The sequence below is a fragment of the Grampus griseus genome (genome assembly GCF_964374135.1).
Source record: "Grampus griseus genome assembly, chromosome: 10".
Taxonomy (NCBI): domain Eukaryota; kingdom Metazoa; phylum Chordata; class Mammalia; order Artiodactyla; family Delphinidae; genus Grampus; species Grampus griseus.
The window spans coordinates 13,643,304-13,665,202 of record NC_139004.1 but is presented as its reverse complement, the minus strand read 5'-3'; the positions used below and the strand labels follow the sequence as shown (position 1 = coordinate 13,665,202).

Sequence of the window (21,899 nt, the reverse complement as noted above, 5' to 3'; positions counted from 1 at the left end):
AGGATGCAGGTACCAAAGAAAAGAGTGTCACCCCTCCTAGACATTTGTTTACTGGTGCTAAGCCATGCCAGCCCTTTGCCTGTATCTACACTTGTGGGAAGCCACTGGGAATTCTGTGCTATGAATTTATGGAAATTTTGAGTATGGCTGGCCTTCATGTGTAACAATCACTAGTTTCTTTTAACCTCTTACTATATGCCAGGCACTGTTCTGAATGCTCTATATGTAATAACTCACATCAGCATCGTGAGATGGGTCTATTACACCCATTTTACAGATGAGGAAAGCAAGGCAGAGAGCACTGGAATAATATATCCAGGGTCACAAAACTCTAAGCGTGGATCTTAGATTTGGTTGTAGGCAGTTTGGCTCGAGAGCCCAGACTCACCCCACTGCTGTAAGTGGGGTGCCCAAGTGTTCTGTTTGCCGGAAAGAGTCCTGATTGATACTTTTGTCCCAGAGGAAATATTAATAGTGCCCCCTTCAATTTGGACACTAAATTATGTAGTGTCTCAAACTGGACTACCTGAAGGCCACATGATAACATGATTTAGGTACTCCAGCTACTGGCTCTTTTCCATTATGACTTAATGGATTGAATGGCATTCTCTTAGCTTCCTATCATCTTTCCTTAGTTATATACTGGCTCTTTCACAAATGGATGTATGTATTCCTTACTACTAGTCTGTGAGATATCTACATTTTTATGGTTCTTTTTAGTTTTGGGAGCACTTTCATATGCATTATTTCATGTGAGGTTCATTATATGTATCTTTTTCTCTGTTTAAAGATGAGGTTGGAGATATTTAAGTAGTATGAATAAAAGCTGAGCAGACGTTTATTAAGCCTCTGCTATGTGTCTGGCACTGCCTTGGATGTGGGGATGCAAGAGGATCTTAGATATTGTTGTAGACAGAATATTGCTTGCCTGTCCTCCAAATATGTCCGGGTCCTAATTCCCAAAACATGTGCACATTTTACCTCACAAAGGGATTTTGCAGATGTGATTAAGTTAAAGATTTTGAGATGAGAAGATGATTCGGGTGGGTCTGATGTAATCAGAAAGCTCCTTATAAGTGAAAGAAGGAAGTGGCAGAGCCAGCGTCAGGGTGACGTGGGTGAGAAAGACCTCACAGTCCATTGCTCGCGTGAGGATGGAGGAAGGGGCCATGGGCCGAGAGACGTGGGCACCTGGAAAAGGCGAGGAAACGGTTCTCCCCTCGAGCCTCCCGAAGGCACGTAGCACTGTCGGCACCTTGGTTTTAGCTCAGGGAAGCACATTCTGGACTTCTGGCCTCCAGAACTGTAAGATGATACAGTTGTGTTGTTTTAGGCCACTGTGTCTCTGGTTACTTGTTACAGCATGATTGCTGCCCTCGAGGAGCACATAGGTTAGGATACAGTAAGTTACTTCATTCGAAAAAGCAAAAGGAGGTGGGGGGATTTTCTCGAGCAGGTGATGTTGAGAAGTGCTACGTCACCCAGCATTGAAGCATGTTTTTATAGGACACATTGACCAGCCTGTGGATGTTTGCCAAGTTGGTCTTGTGCTTTTCCCAAAATAACTGGCTCGAAGGGAGTGGAGCCGTCTCTGAACCCTTTCCCTTGAACCTTAATCCAGGCCTTTTTTCTTTACCCCACACATCTCTCTCAGCTCCCTGAGTTGGTGCATAAGTGCCGGCAGCCCACTGTGGGTCCAGGTCTCCACCAGGTGTCCTCCAAGTTCTCAGCATGGTCATTGGTACTTAGTCACTGAACTGATGGGACATCTTCTCACAGTAGGACCATGCCGTGGTCTGCACAGCTGTCTTAGAGACCTTTGTAGAGGGAGAGGCCCATAGTCCTTTACCTGCAGTTCCAAAATCCAAAGTGCTCTGAAAACCAAGTGCTTTTCTGATTTTCTTCATAGCTCACTTGTTGGTGAACCCTCACCTGAACTCTGATGAGGTCTTTATCTTCATTTATGGTCTTTATTTACTCATTTAGTGTGGCCATTCATAAGTTTAGCTGCAGAAACGTTCATGAATTTTACTATGGGCTGCTGTCCCAGATCCCACCAGTGGTCATGGGTAAGTGTATGCACTGAACTTCCTCAAATCCAAAATATTCTGAATTTCAAAACACATGTGGCCCCGAGGATATCCAATAAGAGATAAATGGACCTGCACTTTTTTGTTCCGTTTAGCAAATATGTGTTGAACACCGACTGGGCATAAGAAGAAAGGGGTGAGTAAGATCAGACCCTGGCCTCAGGAAATTCAAGGTCCAGTGGGGAAGGAGACCTTTGGAGGAGTGATATTAATACGTTAACTGCCATAGAAACTTACACACAGGGTGCGGTGGGGACATGGGTGACAACACAGCTGGCAGGTTTGCGGGAGGCTTCCCAGAGGAGACGCGGGAGCTTCTTAGTTACAGAAACTAGGGGTGTGACCTTTCCGTGCCTCTGTTTCCTCACCTGTAAAATGTGGATGAGCAAACACTGTGAGTAAGGCTGTTGTGAGGATTAAATTAGTGACTACTTGTAGCATGCTTAGAACAGGCCTACCCCTAGTAAGCTCTATGTTAAGTGTGTATTCGTAAAATAAATAGTGTATTGAAACTGCTGCCTGATAGTTCCACAAATGGTTTTTTTAAGCCTTAAAATCAGTGCCCAGTGGAGGGCTAAAATTAAAGAAATCTCTGACATGTTTCCTAAGCTTTCTCTCAGCCTCCTACTGGGGCTTCTTTATATGGAACATTAATAATCCTCTTAAGCAGACCTGCCAGGGACTTCACACGGACATTAGTGTCTGCTTAATGGGCTATGGATTTAGGGGCTTCATCTCTCCTTAAGCTCTTAAGAGCTTTACAGCACACATTATTCCTTCACGCGGAGAGCTAAGGCACTGTATGGCTGTACCGCCAAGGCCTGTTCCGGACTGGGGAGGGATAGGTCAACTGTAGACCATCTTCAGAGGGGACGCATCTGGGAATCCGTCTGCTGCTCCTCTGTCTACTGAGGGCGGAAGGACGAAGCCTTTTTCTGCTCCTGGAGACTGGTTGGTTCAACTTCTCTGAGAACTCACTTAGATCATGGAACACTCTCTAATACCCCTAGGAATGTCATTGAAAACGGTTCTGTTCTATTCTCAGCAATGGCCAACCATTAAATGCCAACAGTATTCATCTAATGAGTATCTTCCCCAGTCTCCTTTCCATTTCAATCACTGTGGTTAATAATAAAGTATATACTAAACATATCCAAAAATGGGCTCTGCTGAACACTTGTTTGAGGGATATTAATATGTTACTCCTAGGATTCTGTCATATAATTTGTTTTTGTTTTTGTTTTTGTTTTTGCGGTACGTGGGCCTCTCACTGCTGTGGCCTCTCCCGTTGCGGAGCACAGGCTCCGGACGCGCAGGCTCAGCGGCCATGGCTCACGGGCCCAGCCGCTCCGCGGCACGTGGGATCCTCCCGGACCGGGGCACGAACCCGCGTCCCCTGCATCGGCAGGCGGACTCTCAACCACTGCGCCACCAGGGAAGCCCCTATAATTTGTTTTAATAACTTATAAGCACAATGTTTCTAATGTTTCATGTGACTCAATCCTTTTTTTCTTCTTGAGCACCCTCCATGACTCTTGTTCGTTTCCCCTCGGAAACCTCATTTCAGTGGGTTTTGCCTGCAGAACTAAACGTGAACTTGTACCAGGGGAGAATAAAAGTGGCCTGCCTTCTGTCCATTATTCAGGGGCGGGTGGGGGTCCTTGTTAATTTACCACTTGTGCATTGCAGGGTCCACATATGTGAAGAAAGAAATCTGAATAAATGTCTCTGTATTTAACACAAGAGACCCACGGGGACAGAGCAAAAATTCGCTCCTGAGGATGCAGTAGCCACATCTTTTGGGACATGTGCCATTGTTACTTCAGTGTTTCCCAAAACATTCTTGTGAAATACTAGTTCCTCAAGTGGCTCTGGGGAGAAAAAGACCCCTGGATAAATAATTTTGAGAAAGGTTACTTATAAAGCCTTCCTTGGGAGATTCCCAGTGCTAAAAGCGCTCAGAAATCCTGTAGTCATGAATCCCATATAACTTCATGATTCCCTGAGCTTACTTGATGACAGAATTCTAGGTATACCATATATTAATGTCTCCAGAACAAATGTGCAAAAGAACTTCTTTGGGGGGGGGGGAAATGTTCGTATATGCTTTTTTATTATACCACAGCAATTGAAATGGAAATGAGATTGGGAATGATACTCATTAGATGAACATTTGAGTTTAATGATTTGCATTAGTCACTGGAAAACAGTGGTGAGTGGAAATGAGGCCCATACTGTAGATATAACTGTTTTCTTTCCTCTCCTGTCATGTGATGGTGCTGTCCTTTCACCATAATTTGCCACATAAATTGCCACTTTGCATTTCTCCTTTCCTGTAAGGAGTGGGGACTTCCTGGGGAAGAGGGCTAAACTCAGTTCCACTAACTTCATCATCTTTTGACTAATTCTGTAAAAGCCAAGGATTGCATTATGCTGTAAGCAACAGAAACCACTGCAATGACAACCAAGTGATGAGTTCATCTTTCTCGCTTAACAAGAAGTCAGAGGCAGGCCCAGCACCTCAGAAATGCTATGAGGCACACAGCTGTATGTACTAACCTTAGTGTGTGTTCATGCGGTTCTCATGACCTCAAGACAGCTCTACCATTCCAGGCATTGTATCCATATCTGTGTTCCAAACAAGATGGGGAAATGACCACCGGCTTCTGTCAGCTGACTATGTACCTTTTCTATCAGGAGAACCATAGCCTGCTCGGAAGCCCCTCCCAGGAATATCTCCCTATATCTCATTGGCCAGAACTGTGTTTCATGGCTTCTCCGAGCTGCAGAGGACTCTGTAGAGATTTTAGCTCAGTTCATCCTTCCCAGCAAAATCAGGTGTCCGTTAGCAAGTAAGAAAGGGGAAAATGGATATTGGGCCAGCACCCACAGAGTGTACCCAAACCGGCCTTGAATTAGTCCTTTGTAGAAAGAGGTTCGTCTTCTGTTCTTCACTGTATTCTAGACTCAGCGTAGTAACTTGGCAAATATTGACTGCGTGCTTTCTGTAAGCCAGGCGTAGCAGTCTCTGCTGCCACGGTGGTCACAGTCTAAGTAGAAAGAGCAGTGCATACACGGCTGACTCTGATAAAGTTTAATAAGTCCTACAGTTATGATCTTAGAAAAAGATCACTGGAAACGTAGGTAAAATAGATTTGAAATCCATCCTAGACATTATAGATAACTCACATCACATCATATCTACTCCTAAGAGAAGGAATCTGGTGATTGGAGTTTCAAGGGAAACTAGGTAGGTTTAAGGAAGGTATAGAAAAGCAAAAAAAAAAAAAGTTGAATTATGACAATTTTTTAAATTGGGGTATAGTTGCTTTACAATGTTGTGTTGGTTTCTGCTGTACAGTGAAGTGAATCAGCTGTATGTATACATATAAATGACAATTTTTTTTTCAGCAAGCCACTTTTATTTTGATCCTCCTGAGTTTTATTTTTGATCCTCCTGAGTTTTATTTACTCTCTTTCTGATCCCGAATTCTCCCTTGTTATAGTTGGCTGTCTGTTTTTTTTGTCCTTTTTTTGTTTTTTTGCGGTACGCGGGCCTCTCACTGTTGTAGCCTCTCCCGTTGCGGAGCACAGGCTCCGGACGCGCAGGTTCAGCGGACCGGCGCACGAACCCGTGTCCCCTGCATCGGCAGGCGGACTCTCAACCACTGCGCCACCAGGGAAGCCCCTGGCTGTCTGTTTATAGATGTTATCCCCTGGCCTAAGTCTTCCTTCCTCCGCAGCCAGCCCCTCCCCTTTCTCCTCCCGACCCCCCCCCCCCCCCCCCCCCCCGCCAGGACTCGTGGTGAGAGATTTAACCATTAGGAACTTCCTCACTGTCTCCACCTCCAGCAGGTTCAGGAAAGGAGCGGTGCTTTCCTAGAATGAGAATGATTCCTGGAGTAATGTTTTCAGCCCCTAAAATTGGCAAAACACTCCCACCCCATTCTGACACCCATGAGCTGCCTGATTGCCTCCAGGCTGAAACAGCAGGGCTAGCAGCGTCCATAATTTGTTATTTTGTTATATTTTTAAGGTCCCTGGAAATAAAATTCCTATTAAAATATGTAAGCCTGGTGTTCAGCTTTCAGACGTTGAACTTTCAAATGGTTTTTAGCATCCTAGATGCCCTTGGATCACTGCAGGGGGGAACCCAGAAAGGGGGGGGGTGGCATGGACCCCTCGTCACTGGATAACCTGGTGACCTCTCCGACATCACCGAGTCCCACTCATTCTGCAGTTTATTTCTTTTTGTTCCAAGAGGACCATATTAGGTTCGGATGAAGTTCTTGTTTTGACTGTATGCACACCGTTAGGTAAAGAGCATGGCTTCTACAAGTGTTAAGCTTCTCTAACTGAATCAGTTATAGAGCTGTAGGACCACTGTTAACCTCAGAATTGCCGATACTGACCCTTGAGTCGCTGAGCTCTTTGTAGTTGGTATGAATTAAAGTAATATCTGCTGCATTTGGGTATGAAAAATTGGGGATAGTCCAAAGAGTTGCTTCCAAATGAAAATTTCATTTCAATAGTAGCAAAATATGAAAAATGCCCAGTATTCTATATCTAAAGCAGAAATGTGTTTTTGCCTTATATTGAACTCCTTTTTCCCTCTTTTTCATATATATCACATGCCATTTTTCTTAAAATTTCTTTTAAAGTGTACAATTCGGTAGCTTTATGATATTCATAGAGCTGTGTAACCATTACCACAAACTAATTTTAAAATATTTTCATCATCCCCAAAAGAAACCTGGTGTCCAGATCATTCCCCCTTCCCCCCACCTCCCCGGCCCCGGGCAACCACGACTGCCATCTCTATAGGTTTGCCTCTTCTGGATGTTTCATATATAAATGGAATCAAACAGTATATGGCTGTATCAGTTTCCTAGTGTTATAACAGATTACCACAAACTGGAAGGGTTAAAACAACAGTACTATATTTTCTCACAGTTCTGAAAGCCAGAGGTCCAAAATCAAGGGATTAGCAGGGTTGGTTCCTTCTTGGGGACTCAGAGGGAAAACCTCTTCCATGCCTCTCTCCTACCTTCTAGTGGTTGCCGGCACTCCTTGGCTTGTGGATGCATCACTCCAGTCTCTGCCTCCATTTGCACCAGTTGTTTTCCCCTGTGTGTCTTTGTGTCTTCTCATGGCTTTATTTTACGTACACCAGTCATTGGATCAGAGCCCTCCCTAAGCCAGTATGATCTCATCTTAACTATTTACATCTGCAAGGTCCTTATTTCCAAATGAGGTCACATCTAAGGTTCCGGTGGACATAATTTGGGGGTGGGGAGTGGGCACTATACAACCCAGGCCAGTGGCTTTTTGTGTTCGTCTTCTTTCTCTTATAAGTTTTCAAGGTTCATCCATGTTGTAGCATGTTTCAGAACTTCGTTCCTCTCATATGGCTGAATAATACTCCTTCGCAAGGACATGCCACATTTTATTCTTCCCTTCATCATTCGGTGGACCTTTGGGCTGGTTCCACATTTTGGCTGTTGTGAATATTGCTGCTATGAAAATTGTTATACAAGTTTTTGTTTGGACATATGTTTTCATTTCTCTTGGGGTGGATTTGTTTAACTTTTAAATTTGTCAATTATGATACACATATTTATGTCACTTGGCAGTAATGGCTGTTGGTTATTAAAATTCTGACTCATTTTTGCCTCTTGGAATTGCTTTGTGTTTCAATGACTTTTCCAGTGACTCACCTTTGGAGAATTATATTGTGTGGTGGGAAATACGCTTTTACTCCTTTCAACTTATTTAATGGAAATCTATTGTTAACATTAGAAAGAAAGCTATGTAGTCTTTCAGTTGCTAAGCTCTAGTCACATGCTGATTTGTGTCCTTCCTTGTCTTTTATAAATACGTAGTAGCTTTCAATTTTTTAATCATTTACAAAGGGTTTTGTCTTTATGATATCATGTAACCTTCCTTGCAGTCCCGGGAGATGTCCTGAGACTGCTCTTTTCTGGCTGCTAAACTTGGAATCCAGTTGATTTCTTTTAAAAGAGCAATTGGTACTTAACTAGGATACAAGGATGTCCTTCATCCCTCAATACCACAAATCTGTTGTTTCTATGGTGATGTTTTCTCCAAGTGCAGAGAACATGTATTAACCACCACAGGACACTCATTAGCCTAGACTAGTGGTTCTCAAACTCTACCTGCATCAGAATCACCTGGAAGACTTGTGAAAGCTCAGGTTTCTGAGTCCCACCATGAATGTTTGATTCAGTAGGTCTGTGGTGGGGCCTGAGAATGTGCATTTCTAACAAGGCTGCAAGTTGTGCTGGTGCTGCTGGTCCCAGGACCACTTTTGAGGCTCATAGGCCTGGCACCTGAATGTATGTATCACTTTGGGTATTGTTCAACCAGGGCTTCTCAAAATTTAATGCGCATGTGAATCACCTGGAGATGCCTTTAACTGGTTCTGATTCAGCAGGCCCGGGAAGGCTTCCAAGATTCTGCTTGGGTAGTTCTTTGTTAAACTGTAGCAACTCCACATTGAAATAAGCTTGCCAGCTTTAAGCAGATGAACAGGATGTACCTTGTAACTGTAGTGGAAGGGTGCTTTGCAAGTTACATTGTTACTCTGGGAAAATCGGAGGCCAGAGTGGTCCAAGTTAGACTCAAAGAGTAAATGGTTGAGACTTTAAACGTAATATTTGAAGTAAGTTATAATTCTCTAGTGCGATCTTTTTGTTTTGTTTTGTTTTTTGTTTTGTTTTCGCGGTACGTGGGCCTCTCACTGCTGTGTACTCTCCCGTTGTGGAGCACAGGCTCTGGATGCGCAGGCCCAGCGGCCACGGCTCACGGGCCCAGCTGCTCCGCAGCATGTGGGATCTTCCTGGACCGGGACACGAACCCGTGTCCCCTGCATCGGCAGTCGGACTCTCAACCACTGCGCCACCAGGGAAGCCCTCTAGTGCGATCTTTTAAATGTATGTTTCCAGGTTCTGAAATGTATGTTTCCAGGTTCTGTGATTGATCGGAATAGACTCTACAGGGATTGTACATTCATTCTTTTAAATTAATGGGGTTACTTTTTGTTTTCCTTTTTTTCAGTTTCTTAACAAATGAATGTAGACTTGATGATATCAGCTTTAGGGACTTTTATTTTTTTTTATTTTTTATTTTTTTGCGGTACGCGGGCCTCTCACCGTTGTGGCCTCTCCCGCTGCGGAGCAGAGGCTCCGGACATGCAGGCTCAGCGGCCATGGCTCACGGGCCCAGCCGCTCCGCGGCATGTGGGATCTTCCCGGGCCGGGGCACGAACCTGCGTCCCCTGCATCGGCAGGCGGACTCTCAACCACTGCGCCACCAGGGAAGCCCGGGACTTATAATTTTATCCTTATTATCTAGAAGGATTATTATTTTACGAAAACTAAATAAATACTCCATAAAACTAATTTTTAAATTTTTCTCTTGGCAGATCACTTACAACCTTGGGGTTGGTTATCTCATCGCTGGCTGACCAGGCAGCTGGCAAGGGTAAAAACAAATTTGTGCCTTATCGCGATTCAGTCCTCACTTGGCTTCTTAAGGTAATTCATTGTTCTCGTGTTCTTTTCCAACTAGAAATTGGCTGTTTCAGTGGTGACAGCTGAGAAGTGTGTGCAAAATACTACACAACGTACTCCTGACAATACTGTTATCCTGATTCCTAAACATGCAGGATGAAAACTCATTCCTGTTGCCTTCTTTCCATTAATAATGCTGTTTGACAGGCATTGTGCATTGATGTGAATAGAGAGAGACCACTTTCATCTGTCATAAACTTACTTGTGAAATACAAACCCATTTCCACACTGAGTTTTCTTCAGCACGAAGGTCATCCGTGCACGTGTGCTGCTTCCCTCATGCGTTGAGCGTGGAATGGGCCTTGTTTCCTAAGATGCTATTTGAAATATTTTGCAGGACAATCTGGGGGGCAACAGCCAGACCTCTATGATCGCCACCATTAGCCCAGCAGCAGACAACTACGAAGAGACCCTCTCCACACTAAGATATGCCGATCGAGCCAAAAGGATCGTTAACCATGCCGTTGTGAATGAGGATCCCAACGCAAAAGTCATCCGGGAACTGCGGGAGGAAGTGGAGAAACTGCGAGAGCAACTCTCGCAGGCTGAGGTATGGTCAGCCCGGTTCTCCCTGTGATCCAAGCTCCCCGGCTCGTGGTGTCTGAGTGGCGAGGCGAGATCGAGCTCACTTGCACTTCCGGGTCGCCTCATGTGGTTCAGTAGTTCTGAGTTGATGGGCATCTCCTCCGTGCTAAGCACTGTGAAGACACAGGTGTATAATGCAAGGCTCCGTCCCATGAACTGACAGTCAAGGAAGCAGACAATTGAAAGAGAGGTGCTGCTATTGCCTCTTTGCTTCAGTCAATCAGGTGGCCCTTGAGCCCAGATCTCTTCCAATGTGAAATCCTGAGACCCAAATATGCTGCTTTGATTAACATTGTAGATTACATTCCCATGCAGCCTTGCCATTTTCAGAGAAGTTAGTTCTGTATCATCTCCTCATTAAGTCGTGGAGGACAAGGTGGTCAAGAATAGTTAGCATTAGGAAAAATTCAGAAATCTCCTTTTATCTTTTTTTATCAGCTCCTGACAGGGAGCAAAATCATTTTGCATTGTTACCATCTTTCCTTGGCTTTACCCAGACTTTAATAACCATAACCCTTTCCAAATAGCTGTTGCCAGAGAGGCACTGTCTCACTGAAATAGTAACAGGACTGAGATGAAGGTCAAATGCCTTAACTTCAGTCACATGCTTCCACGTGCCAGTGTTCAGATGTGTACCTAAGGCTTGTAAGTTCACATTCCTTCATACCACTGTCTTCTGACCCCACAAAGAAAAGGGAGTCAAAGCCAGGGATCTGAATATTCCATCTGTTGGTGATCACGGAGTTGCATTATAACTATTTGTTTACATGTCTTTCTTGTCTTCTTGGCCATGGGCTCCTAAAGTGCAAGAGGCGTGTTTTATTAATTTTTTTTTGCTAACCCTTAGTACAACATTGATACTGGAAAGCACTTAGCGCAATGACTTGCCCATGGTAAGTGCTCGATAAATGTTGCTCTTTTTGTGATTATCGTCATAATCATCATTGAGTGCATCAAGCATGATTTTTTTAAAAATCGATGCCAAGAAGGGTAGCAGAACACCTGAAAAATCAAAATGCTGATAAACTTTGATGAGAGTCATGATCCTAGGAGGAGAGTATAACAGCTCTGGAGTTTGTCTGTAGGTGGATGGTCTCCATCCTCCCTCTTTTCTGTGAATCTGCATTTCCACTGTGACCATGTAATCTAGGGCGGGTAGCTAGAACAATGCCTGGCCAAAGGGTAGAGCAGAGGAACCACAGCAGGTTCATGTAGAATTTTCATGTGTGTCCCCTTGGACCCAGCACTAAATATCACTCCCAGGCTCTGTTAACAGAGTGAGACTCAAGCATCCTGAGCCGGCCTCCACATCATCGCCACTTCAGCTTCCTGTCCGAGCTCTGCCATCTTTCTTGGTCATAGGGTTATACTCTGCAGAAGCTCATGTGACTATAGGGTGTCAAAAAAGCATATGTGGTGGCCAAGTAAAGGCCCCCCAAATTTCTTAAGTTGCATATAGCTATATTTAGACCCCTTAATTATTCTCACTGAGCAAACACAGAGGGAAATGACTGCCTTTTAAGCAGAAGTCCTATTTCCAAGTGAGTAATAAATATGCTAAGTTTATTACCATCAATAAGAAAAGTAGTTCAAATGGCCCAGACTCAAATCTTAAAATAAATGAGAAGAATTGCCACCTTTCCTGGTAGGTTAATATAACTGGAATGTGTTTATAAGTGATGTGTGTTGATCTCTGTCTTATTGGAAAAGAAGTCTACTTAAGTAATTTGTTCTCATACTTTTCTATTTTGAAGATGAACTTTAGCATCTTTTAGGTCTTTAAATGTGAAATTTAAGTACGATGGGTAAAATTACTCTGGGATGATTTGTATCAATTTAATTCAGGGCACTGGAATTTCTCTTTCTCCCTCAAAGAGTAGCAGCCATTTACTCTTTCACTTCATTTGATTAATAAAGGTCTAAAACCCCCTGACAGTGTGTGGCTTAATTGCTTCCAACAGACAGTTGATAACCGCTTAAGAAGGACAATAAGGGATTGTCTTGTACACAAGGGTGGAAAAAATTAGAAAATCAGATTTCTCTGCTTTCATTTTAAAGGCTATGAAGGCCCCTGAACTGAAAGAGAAGCTCGAAGAGTCTGAAAAGCTGATAAGAGAACTCACAGTGACTTGGGAAGAGAAGCTGAGGAAAACAGAAGAAATTGCACAGGTAGCTTGATAACTTGGGCCTAAAATATTGTGATTTTTTTTTAATTTTATTTTTTAATTGAAGTAGAGTTGATTTACAATTCTGTGCCAATCTCTGCTGTACAGCAAAGTGACTCAGTTATACACATGTAGACATTCTTTTTATATATATATATTTTCTTTTCCATTGTGTTTTATCACAGGATATTGAATATATTTCCCTGTGCTACAGTGATTCTTTTTCATTTGCTGTCTTTTCTGTATAGCCACTTATCATCCTCAAAAAGTCCTTTAAGGACCTCTTTCTACTGAACTAGAGCCTGCAAAGATCCTCTTTAGACACTGGCTTCATTGTTTTTCATTAACTACCGTTTGGTCCCTGTATTTGCTAGAAGTGTTGCAGAGCACTGAATTTGTACAGGCATGGTTCAGGAAACATCTTTAATACGTTCTGCTTTTCACATTTAACCAGAAACCTGTTCTGTGGTTTTAGATCACCCGGCAAAGCATGCAGCTACCTGATTGGCAGAGAATTTACAACATGCAGCAGATCAGTAGTTTTTTCAGTGTGCTTGATTCTTCAGCTTGTTAGCAAATGCTGTTATGAACTTTACTTGAGAAAATAAAAAGCAAGGACTAATCCTGTGAGTGTGTGTGTATGAGAGAGAGATGAACCTCTACACTGTACATTTCATGAACAGTTTAATCTCATTGACCACTTGTAAGTATTGGACCATCCCAATCAGGTAGCTTGAAATCAGTAACTGGAACCTAGTCCAGCCTGCTGCTTATATGTCTTGTAGATATCACAAACATATACCTAACTTTCTATAACTCCTACATTGCTTTATTTTTCTTCATAGCCCATATCACCTTTGGAAATTCTGTATTTTACTTGTCTGTTTTGTCATGGTCTCTCTCCTTCTATTAGAATATAAGTTTTCATGAAAGGAGTAGCTTTGTTTTGTTTGCTTTTATATGCTCAGCCCTACATCTGTACCTAACACATAAATATTTCTTGAATAACTTGAATGAATTTGAGGCCCTCTGCAAAAGGGACCCAGCCTGCTCTTCCAGCCCCATCTCCCACTACTTTCCCACATTGACTTTCCCACCTGAAATCATCCAGTGCGCCCAGAGTCTTTACTGTGCTTTCCTCTGCCCTTCCCCTAGAACACTCTGCCCTTATCTTGCTGCTCTCCCATTTCTTCCTACTGAAATTCTTCTTGTGCTTCAAGAACCATCTCAAATGCATTCTCTTCCTGAAGCCTTTACTGGACTCTTAACCCATCATGATTTCCCTCCTTTGAAGCCCCGCAGCACATTGTTCCTCTCCAATGGCACAGGGCTCTCCTCTTTTACTTCTAGTTGTGTGGTCTTATCACCTCCACTGGACAGGAAGCCCTTAAGGGCAGGATGGTGCCTGGTTCATCCTTGGTGCCCCTAAAACACTGACACAAGAAGTCATGCGTTTTAGGATCTCACTAAACTTGGTTGAGCTGATTAGAATGTGTAATTTCACTGGCCTTGTCCCCAGAAATAGTGCCTTAAGCTTTCCACGGATACATCTCACGACTAGAGCAACAAATAGAGCTTCCCTGCTTTTGTCTGTGTCTGTGCACAGGAGAGGCAACGACAACTTGAAAGTATGGGGATTTCCCTGGAGACGTCTGGTATCAAGGTGGGGGATGACAAGTGCTACCTAGTCAACCTGAATGCAGACCCTGCTCTCAACGAACTTCTGGTTTATTATTTAAAGGTAAGAGAGTATGTTAATAGATAGTTGCAATCCCAATTCCGTCACGTACGATTCCCACTTGAGTCTGGGTGCCTGTCCCCATGATTTTGCTTTTTGTATCCAGCTTAGCTCTCATTAAAAGTAAGAGGATTGGTAGTTCAGTCAAGTTACCGTTAGGAGTGAAAACCAGCTCTATTGCATTGTACTGGGGCTGTGCAGTTGGGCTGATTTCCATCAGAGGGGCACAAGTGAGCAATGGAAGGTGTCGCAGTGATCCCTGGCTGTGGTGACAGGATTCTGAGAGGCTCTGGAGAGTCACCATTATGCTTCTGAGTAATTCTAAGGAGATCTCGAGATCATCACTAGCCTAAAGCAGACTCTTGTGGAAGATTAGACAGCTAGGGTCCTTCCATCTCCATCCCTCCCAAGCCTGTATGCTCAGGACATAACTCTTGGTCCTGTGATCACCTTCAGGTGTGGAGATGGGCGTGGCCTTTTGGGTTCGGGGCTTCGGCCTCAGGGTACCGCCACTGACCAGGCTGCAGGGCTCAGTGCAGCAGTTCTCAGACTGCTTCGTTAAGGATTCTGAGCTGCCTCGTGAATATACAGAAGGCAGTGGAGAATAAGCTAGAAGTGAAGAAAGGAACCTCAGGCTTCTGTCATCCTTTTGATTCTACTTTTTCCAGAAACAAATATGGCACAAATAGCCCCTGACTTACTGAGAGTCCACTAATGGACTTAAGATCTATTCATTTAGGAAATGATGAAGGGGTAAGGAATTGTTTCTGAAATCTTAATTTTGAAAGACCAAGTCTTGCAGTTTCTCTGTTGAATAGGGAAGTATTATTATCACAGTGACTGCATGGTTTTTAGAGCAATAGAACAAACAAAGAGGATGAGCAGTGGGCAGAGTCACCAAGGGTCACAGTCCTCACATGTCTGAGGTTTGAGGGACTTAAAAATCATGCTAATCTGTACATTGTATAATCCACAGGCTTCAGTACTCTGTAATTTGGTATTAGAAACTCAGCTATTTTTTAAATCACTTTAAAAGTTACATATTTGAAAATATGACTTTCCATGAAACTATTTTCAATGATTCTTGAATTTATAGAGCTGTTTTCAAAGCACTTTCACCGTTAAGTCAGGTGATCCTTGAGAAAGAATCCTGCTCATTAGATCATATTAATAATATTGTTCTGGTTCTGCAAAAAAAAAGAAAAAAGAAACTGAGGCTCAGAGAGTGAAATGCCTTGCCCACGGTTACATAGACAGTAAGTCGTCAAGTTAAAACCGGAGCTCAAGGTATTCTGCTCTCAAGTCTGACTTCTTTACGTTCTAAAATAATAGCTAATCACTGTTGGTCAGGGTTTCGTTTTTTTTCTTTATAGTGTTTAATCATATTTTACATTTAGTGTATTAAGGTAAGCTTTTGACCTACAGTGCGCCAGATCTCACATTTTCCATCTGATTCATCTAATGTTGTCATGCATGTGCTGTTGGGTTATTCGAACTGATTGTGATGAACTTTTGCTGAGTTACTTGTAAGGGTAGGTTTTTCTTTCTTTAATGATCTGTTGCCAGGACCATACCAGGGTAGGTGCAGATACCTCTCAGGACATCCAGCTCTTTGGGATAGGAATTCAGCCTGAGCACTGTGAGATTGATATTGCTTCTGACGGAGAGGTCACCCTCACTCCAAAAGAAAATGCAAGGTAAGAAATGTCCCTTAAAGGTAAGAAGCAGCTCCTTAACGTAGCTCAAGTGCCTTGTTTTTAGGAGTAGACTGACCCTTTCTGTCTGTTTGCTTAGTTATATCAGAGTTAAGGCTACACTGGCTTTTGCTTTCTGCTTGTAGAGAGCTGTGTAAGCAAGATTTCGAGCACCAGCTTCAGGGTGGCTGATTCTGCCTTGAGGGCTGGGTGATCTCAGATAAGATACTTCTTTTATCTAATCTGCAATTCCCTCATATGATAAATGAGGCTAATAGTAGACAAAACATATAAATCACTTGGCTCAGTGCCTGACACACATAACTATTGAATAAAGTTATTTGTTATTACTGAGTGTAATGCTTTGTATGAAAAGCAGTTAATCAGATAACTCCGTTATATGAAAAATTCCTAAACTAGGCTATAATATGTAAAAATTTGAGAATTGACAGGATAATATATTTACTTTTTAATTTCTACTAAATGATGTCTTGAATTATTTTATAATCACGTGTAAAATGAAGTCCTAAAACAGTATTCCTTAACTCACAATATTCAGAACACACATTTTTATGAAGAAAACTATATTCATTTCAAATTATTCTGTTAATATCACCCATATACATTTCTAAGTGATGAAAAACGGAGACTAGCAATAGTAGCATACATGGTTCATGAATTTTGTAGGCCTTCTGTTATAGTATAGATTGTTAAGATATTTAATGGTGAAATGATACCATTCCTTAATTTTTACTTATTCCAAGTTCAAATAGATTTTAGCTTCATGCTGTATCCCCCTATTAGAAGCTCTGGATTTTTTTTACATACTTTTTTTTAAATTGACAGAATTATGTGTGTATACACACACACACACACCACACACACACACACACACACATACACAGCATGAGAATTTGATCATATTCTCTTTTAACACTACATCTGAAAATGATTTTATTTGGTAGATTTCCTCATACCTGATTTTACTTCCATGTCTTTTTATCCTACTTTTCGTCCTTCCCCACCCTGTCCAATCTCCTCCTTTCCTATAACCTCAGGGCAGTGGTTCATTCATTCAGTATACTTCCTCTAAGCTCTGTACTGGGAATGCCCAAGTATAGTAACTCAAAGCCTGGTGGAGGAGAATATATAGAAAAATTGTTATTATAGAGGAAAATAAGTGCTCCTTCTAAAGTGATCTTTATAACCTGCAAATCTGATCACTATAAAAGTGTGTGGGGTTTGAAGGACTGGAGGTAGGGAGAGCTGTTAGGATATTATTGCGATATTGTTGTGGGAACACAGCAGTAGCAAAAGAAGTGAAGAACAAAATGTATTTCAGAATTACTTGAGAGTCAGCGACGTTTAAGCGATGTGCTTGGGGACAGGATGGGAACTCACTTAGTAAAAGAAAAGAAGTGAGCAATATTAGATTTCTGTCTTAGGAGACGAGATAAACAGTGGCACTACTAAATCAAAATAAGAAATACAAGAGGAAGAACAGGTTTGGAGGATGATAGGCAATGAGTGGTAATGAGTTCACTTTGGAATACTTTGAATTTGAGGTGTCCTTGGGATATCAATGTGAAGATTTCCAGTTGCACATTGGATTTAGGGCAGGAGAACTACCCTAAAGATACAGACGGGGCATAATCAGTGTTGCCTGTCTTGAAAGTGGGTCTAGAGTGAATAGTGGAAGGGTTAAACCAATGTTTATGGGATGGTCTGAAGATAAACCATGAAGTAGGGTGAGACAAGGGAGTCAGAGAGGCACAGAGGCAACAGCAGGATACAGTGATGGAATCTAAGGGAAGAGAATATTTAAGAAAGAGGTCAAAGTAGAAGATAAAGAGCTTCTATCGGACATAGCAGTTAGGAAGACATTGACAACCATGGAATGTTTAAGTACCATGCAGTTGTGGGTATGGAAGGAAAAAATGCAAAGAAAAAAGAATAGGAGGTGAGGAAGCAGGCCGAATCTTGGTTGTGCAGATCGAAATGGGATTGGAGACACAGCAAAAGAGGGGCATGGCGTGAAGGGATAGTCAGTATTTCCTCAGATCTGTCCTCAAGTCCACCAGTTCTCTCTTGTCATGATTTACCTGCTGCTTAACCACATTCTACTGAGTTTTAATTTCAGTGTCTCTGTTTTTCATTTGTAGAAGTTTAGGAAGTCCTTTTTTAGACATGCCTGGTCTCTATTGGTAGAGGCTTGTTTTTACTCCATTGTATGCTTTAATAATTTTATTTTTACTTATTTTATTGCCTTTATTTGGAAATTCTGTTCTCTGAAGTTGCTGGGGCTTCAATCCAACTATTTGTTGTATCTGCTGATAACTTTGCTTCCTGAAGCAGTTCATGATTTTTTAGATGTGCTCCTCTTCAGCAGTTTATCTGTAGGAGTCTTGTGGCTTGGGTGAGGCTACATAAATTCCTGCAAAGAGATTTTATATTTGCTTCTTCCAAGTACCCCAGGCATGTGTTCAAGTAGAAATGACTTTTTAATGCTAATTTCTTGGCTTGGGTATGTTACCAAACCAGGCAGTTTCCATAAGTTTTTCTTTTTTATATTATTGTAATAAGAGTGTACTATAAACGGCAAAGTGATATGTTCATATGTATGTTCAGATGTGTGTGTGTGTGTGTGTGTGTGTGTGTGTGTAAGCACCTAGATAGGGGTCCTCTAAAGATACAGATGATCACAAAAGTAATCAGTAAGTAAGAGAGATGAAGCTTATTACATTTCTCTCTGATTTGCTCTGGAACTGTTTTTAGTTTTATTTTAGAATAACGCTGCTCAATAGAACTTTCTGAGATAGTGGAAAAGTTCTATATCTGCTAAGACCATTTTGGTAGCCACTATTGAGATAGTGTTCTTCAGAATTAACATATGGCCAGTGAGAATGAGGAACTGAATTTTTTAAATTATAATTCAGAGTTTAAAATAATAAGGGACACTGAGTGACACATTTCTACTCTTGATCATACTGCTTTTCCTAGAATTTCTGGAGGGCTTTTTAGATGCCTTAATAAACAATGGGGAAATATATTTCTTAAAAACTGACTGTTGAGAGGGCAGATAGCAGAAGCAAGAAGAACTACAATCCTGCAGCCTATGGAACAAAAACCACATTCACAGAAAGATAGACAAGATGAAAAGGCAGAGGGCTATGTACCAGATCAAGGAACAAGATAAAACCCCAGAAAAACAACTAAATGAAGTGGAGATAGGCAACCTTCCAGAAAAAGAATTCAGAATAATGATAGTGAAGATGATCCAGGACCTCGGAAAAAAGAATGGAGGCAAAGATCGAGAAGATGCAAGAAATGTTTAACAAAGACCTAGAAGAATTAAAGAACAAACAAACAGAGATGAACAATACAATAACTGAAATGAAAACTACACTAGAAGGAATCAATAGCAGAATAACTGAGGCAGAAGAACGGATAAGTGACCTGGAAGACAGAATGGTGGAATTCACTGCTGTGGAACAGAATAAAGAAAAGAGAATGAAAAGAAATGAAGACAGCCTAAGAGACCTGTGGGACGATATTAAACGCAACAACATTCACATTATAGGGGTCCCAGAAGGAGAAGAGAGAGAGAGAAAGGACCCGAGAAAATATTTGAAGAGATTATAGTCGAAAACTTCCCTAACATGGGAAAGGAAATAGCCACCCAAGTCCAGGAGGTGCAGCAAGTCCCATACAGGATAAACCCAAGGAGAAACATGCCGAGACACATAGTAATCAAATTGGCAAAAATTAAAGACAAAGAAAAATTATTGAAAGCAGCAAGGGAAAACTGACAAATAACATACAAGGGAACTCCCATAAGGTTAACAGCTGATTTCTCAGCAGAAACTCTACAAGCCAGAAGGGAGTGGCATGATATACTTAAGTGATGAAAGGGAAGAACCTACAACCAAGATTACTCTACCCAGCAAGGATCTCATTCAGATTCAATGGAGAAATCAAAAGCTTTACAGACAAGCAAAAGCGAAGAGAATTCAGCACCACCAAACCAGCTCTACAGCAAATGCTAAAGGAAGTTCTCTAAGTGGGAAACACAAGAGAAGAAAAGGACCTACAAAAACAAACCCAAAACAATTAAGAAAATGGTCATGGGAACATATATATTGATAATTACCTTAAATGGATTAAATGCTCCAACCAAAAGACAGAGGCTTGCTGAATGGATACAAAAACAAGACCCATCTATATGCTGTCTACAAGAGACCCACTTCAGACCTGAGGACACATACACACTGAAAGTGAGGGGATGGAAAAAGATACTCCATGCAAATGGAAATCAAAAGAAAGCTGGAGTAGAAATACTCATATCGGATAAAATAGACTTTAAAATAAAGAATGTTACAAGAGACAAGGAAGGAACTACATAATGATCAAGGGATCAATCCAAGAAGATATAACAATTATAAATATATATGCACCCAACATAGGAGCACCTCAATACATAAGGCAACTGCTAACAGCTATAAAGAGGAAATCAACAGTAACACAATAATAGTGGGGGACTTTAACACCTCACTTACACCAATGGACAGATCATCCAAAATGAAAATAAAAACAAAAAAAAACTGACTATGGAATGTCTGTGTTTTAGGTAGAAGAGATAAGTATTCTATAAAACTTTTTTAAAAACTCATCTTTTTGGCAAAAGTATGTATGTATGTACATATTTATATATGTATAGTGTTAACAAACAAATTTTGAGTAAATTTGAAGATGTAATTGTATTAAATGATTTGTGAATTGGGCAGCATCTCATCAGGGGTTACACAACATGGAAGGCTTTTATAGTAGGGAAGGTGGGACAAGGAAAGGAAGTCATCAGCAAGGAACAAAAATGAAAGTTCATTGGAGGAAAGTAAAAGTTAGGTGACAACAGTTTCTCATTAACTGAGCTGTGGTGTTTTTTAATTGGCTGGGCTTGTTGCTGGGCGCAGAGGAAGTCTTCCTTCCTCCTGCTGGGGTAGTAAAGTAGTCGCACTTCCTGTTGGGGGTGCAAGGTAGGTCTCTTCCTGTTGGGGTAACTGACATCTTCCTTTTTGGGATAATTGAGGATGAGTGTTGGGGTATGAGAGTTCCCTTTTCAGGCCTCTTGACTCCAACTTTAGTTGAGGTTTCCTTTTATTAACTTTCACAATAGATGTACATATACATATATATTCTGATCTCATTTTCCATTTTTGCAGATGAATAAATCAGTTCATATTTCCAAATAAATGGGAAACAGACTTTTGAAACTTGAGTCACAATGTTGAGAGTCATTTTGAAGAATAAAGGGAGCATGTTAGTGTAAAACATACACACCAAAGCTTTACTGTGTTTGTGTACGACAGATTAAAAACATTTAAGATGGTATTTCCAGGGTATTTTTTATCAATAAAAACTTAGCCACCAGACTTGAAATATTACTACAGAAGAGTGATTATTTTCATCTGTGAATTTTCCTTATTCCATAACTTTGAGCTTAAAAGTCCCCCTAAAGATTAGGAGGCAGATAATGAGAGTATATGAGAAAAGTAACTTACGGAAAAATTAAAACTCAAAATGATACTCATTATTTTTCTCCATCAAACTTCACTTGACAGCCCTTATAGCAAATTAAACTTTAATTAATTGATTAACTATCCCCCTAATGTTTTGTTTTGCTTTTATTGTTTTCTTTTTATTTAAAAAAATTTTTTAACATCTTTATTGGAATATATTTGCTTTACAATGGTGTGTTAGTTTCTGCTGTACAAAAAGTGAATCAGCTATACGTATACATATATCCCCATATCTCCTCCCTCTTGCATCTCCCTCCCACCCTCCCTATCCCACCCCTGTAGGTCGATACAAAGCACAAAGCTGATCTCCCTGTGCTATGCAGCTGCTTCCCACTAGCTATCTATTTTACGTTTGGTAGTGTATATATGTCCATGCCACTCTCTCACTTCTTCCCAGTTTACCCTTCCCCCTCCACGTGTCCTCAAGTCCATTCTCTACGTCTGCATCTTTATTCCTGT

The 21,899-nt window shown here is 41.4% G+C and overlaps 1 protein-coding gene across 5 annotated transcripts in view; it reads left to right on the top strand.

The window, feature by feature from the left end:
• KIF13A (kinesin family member 13A) overlaps window positions 1-21,899 on the top strand; it is a 216,047-nt gene that overhangs the window by 144,176 nt on the left and 49,972 nt on the right. For all 5 annotated transcript variants that reach the window (XM_082662895.1, XM_082662897.1, XM_082662894.1 and 2 more), the window contains exons 10-14: window positions 9,535-9,646; window positions 10,020-10,232; window positions 12,326-12,436; window positions 14,039-14,173; window positions 15,737-15,867. In XM_082662895.1, coding sequence (XP_082519021.1) covers window positions 9,535-9,646; window positions 10,020-10,232; window positions 12,326-12,436; window positions 14,039-14,173; window positions 15,737-15,867 — 702 coding nt within the window. The remainder of the gene's footprint in view (window positions 1-9,534; window positions 9,647-10,019; window positions 10,233-12,325; window positions 12,437-14,038; window positions 14,174-15,736; window positions 15,868-21,899) is intronic.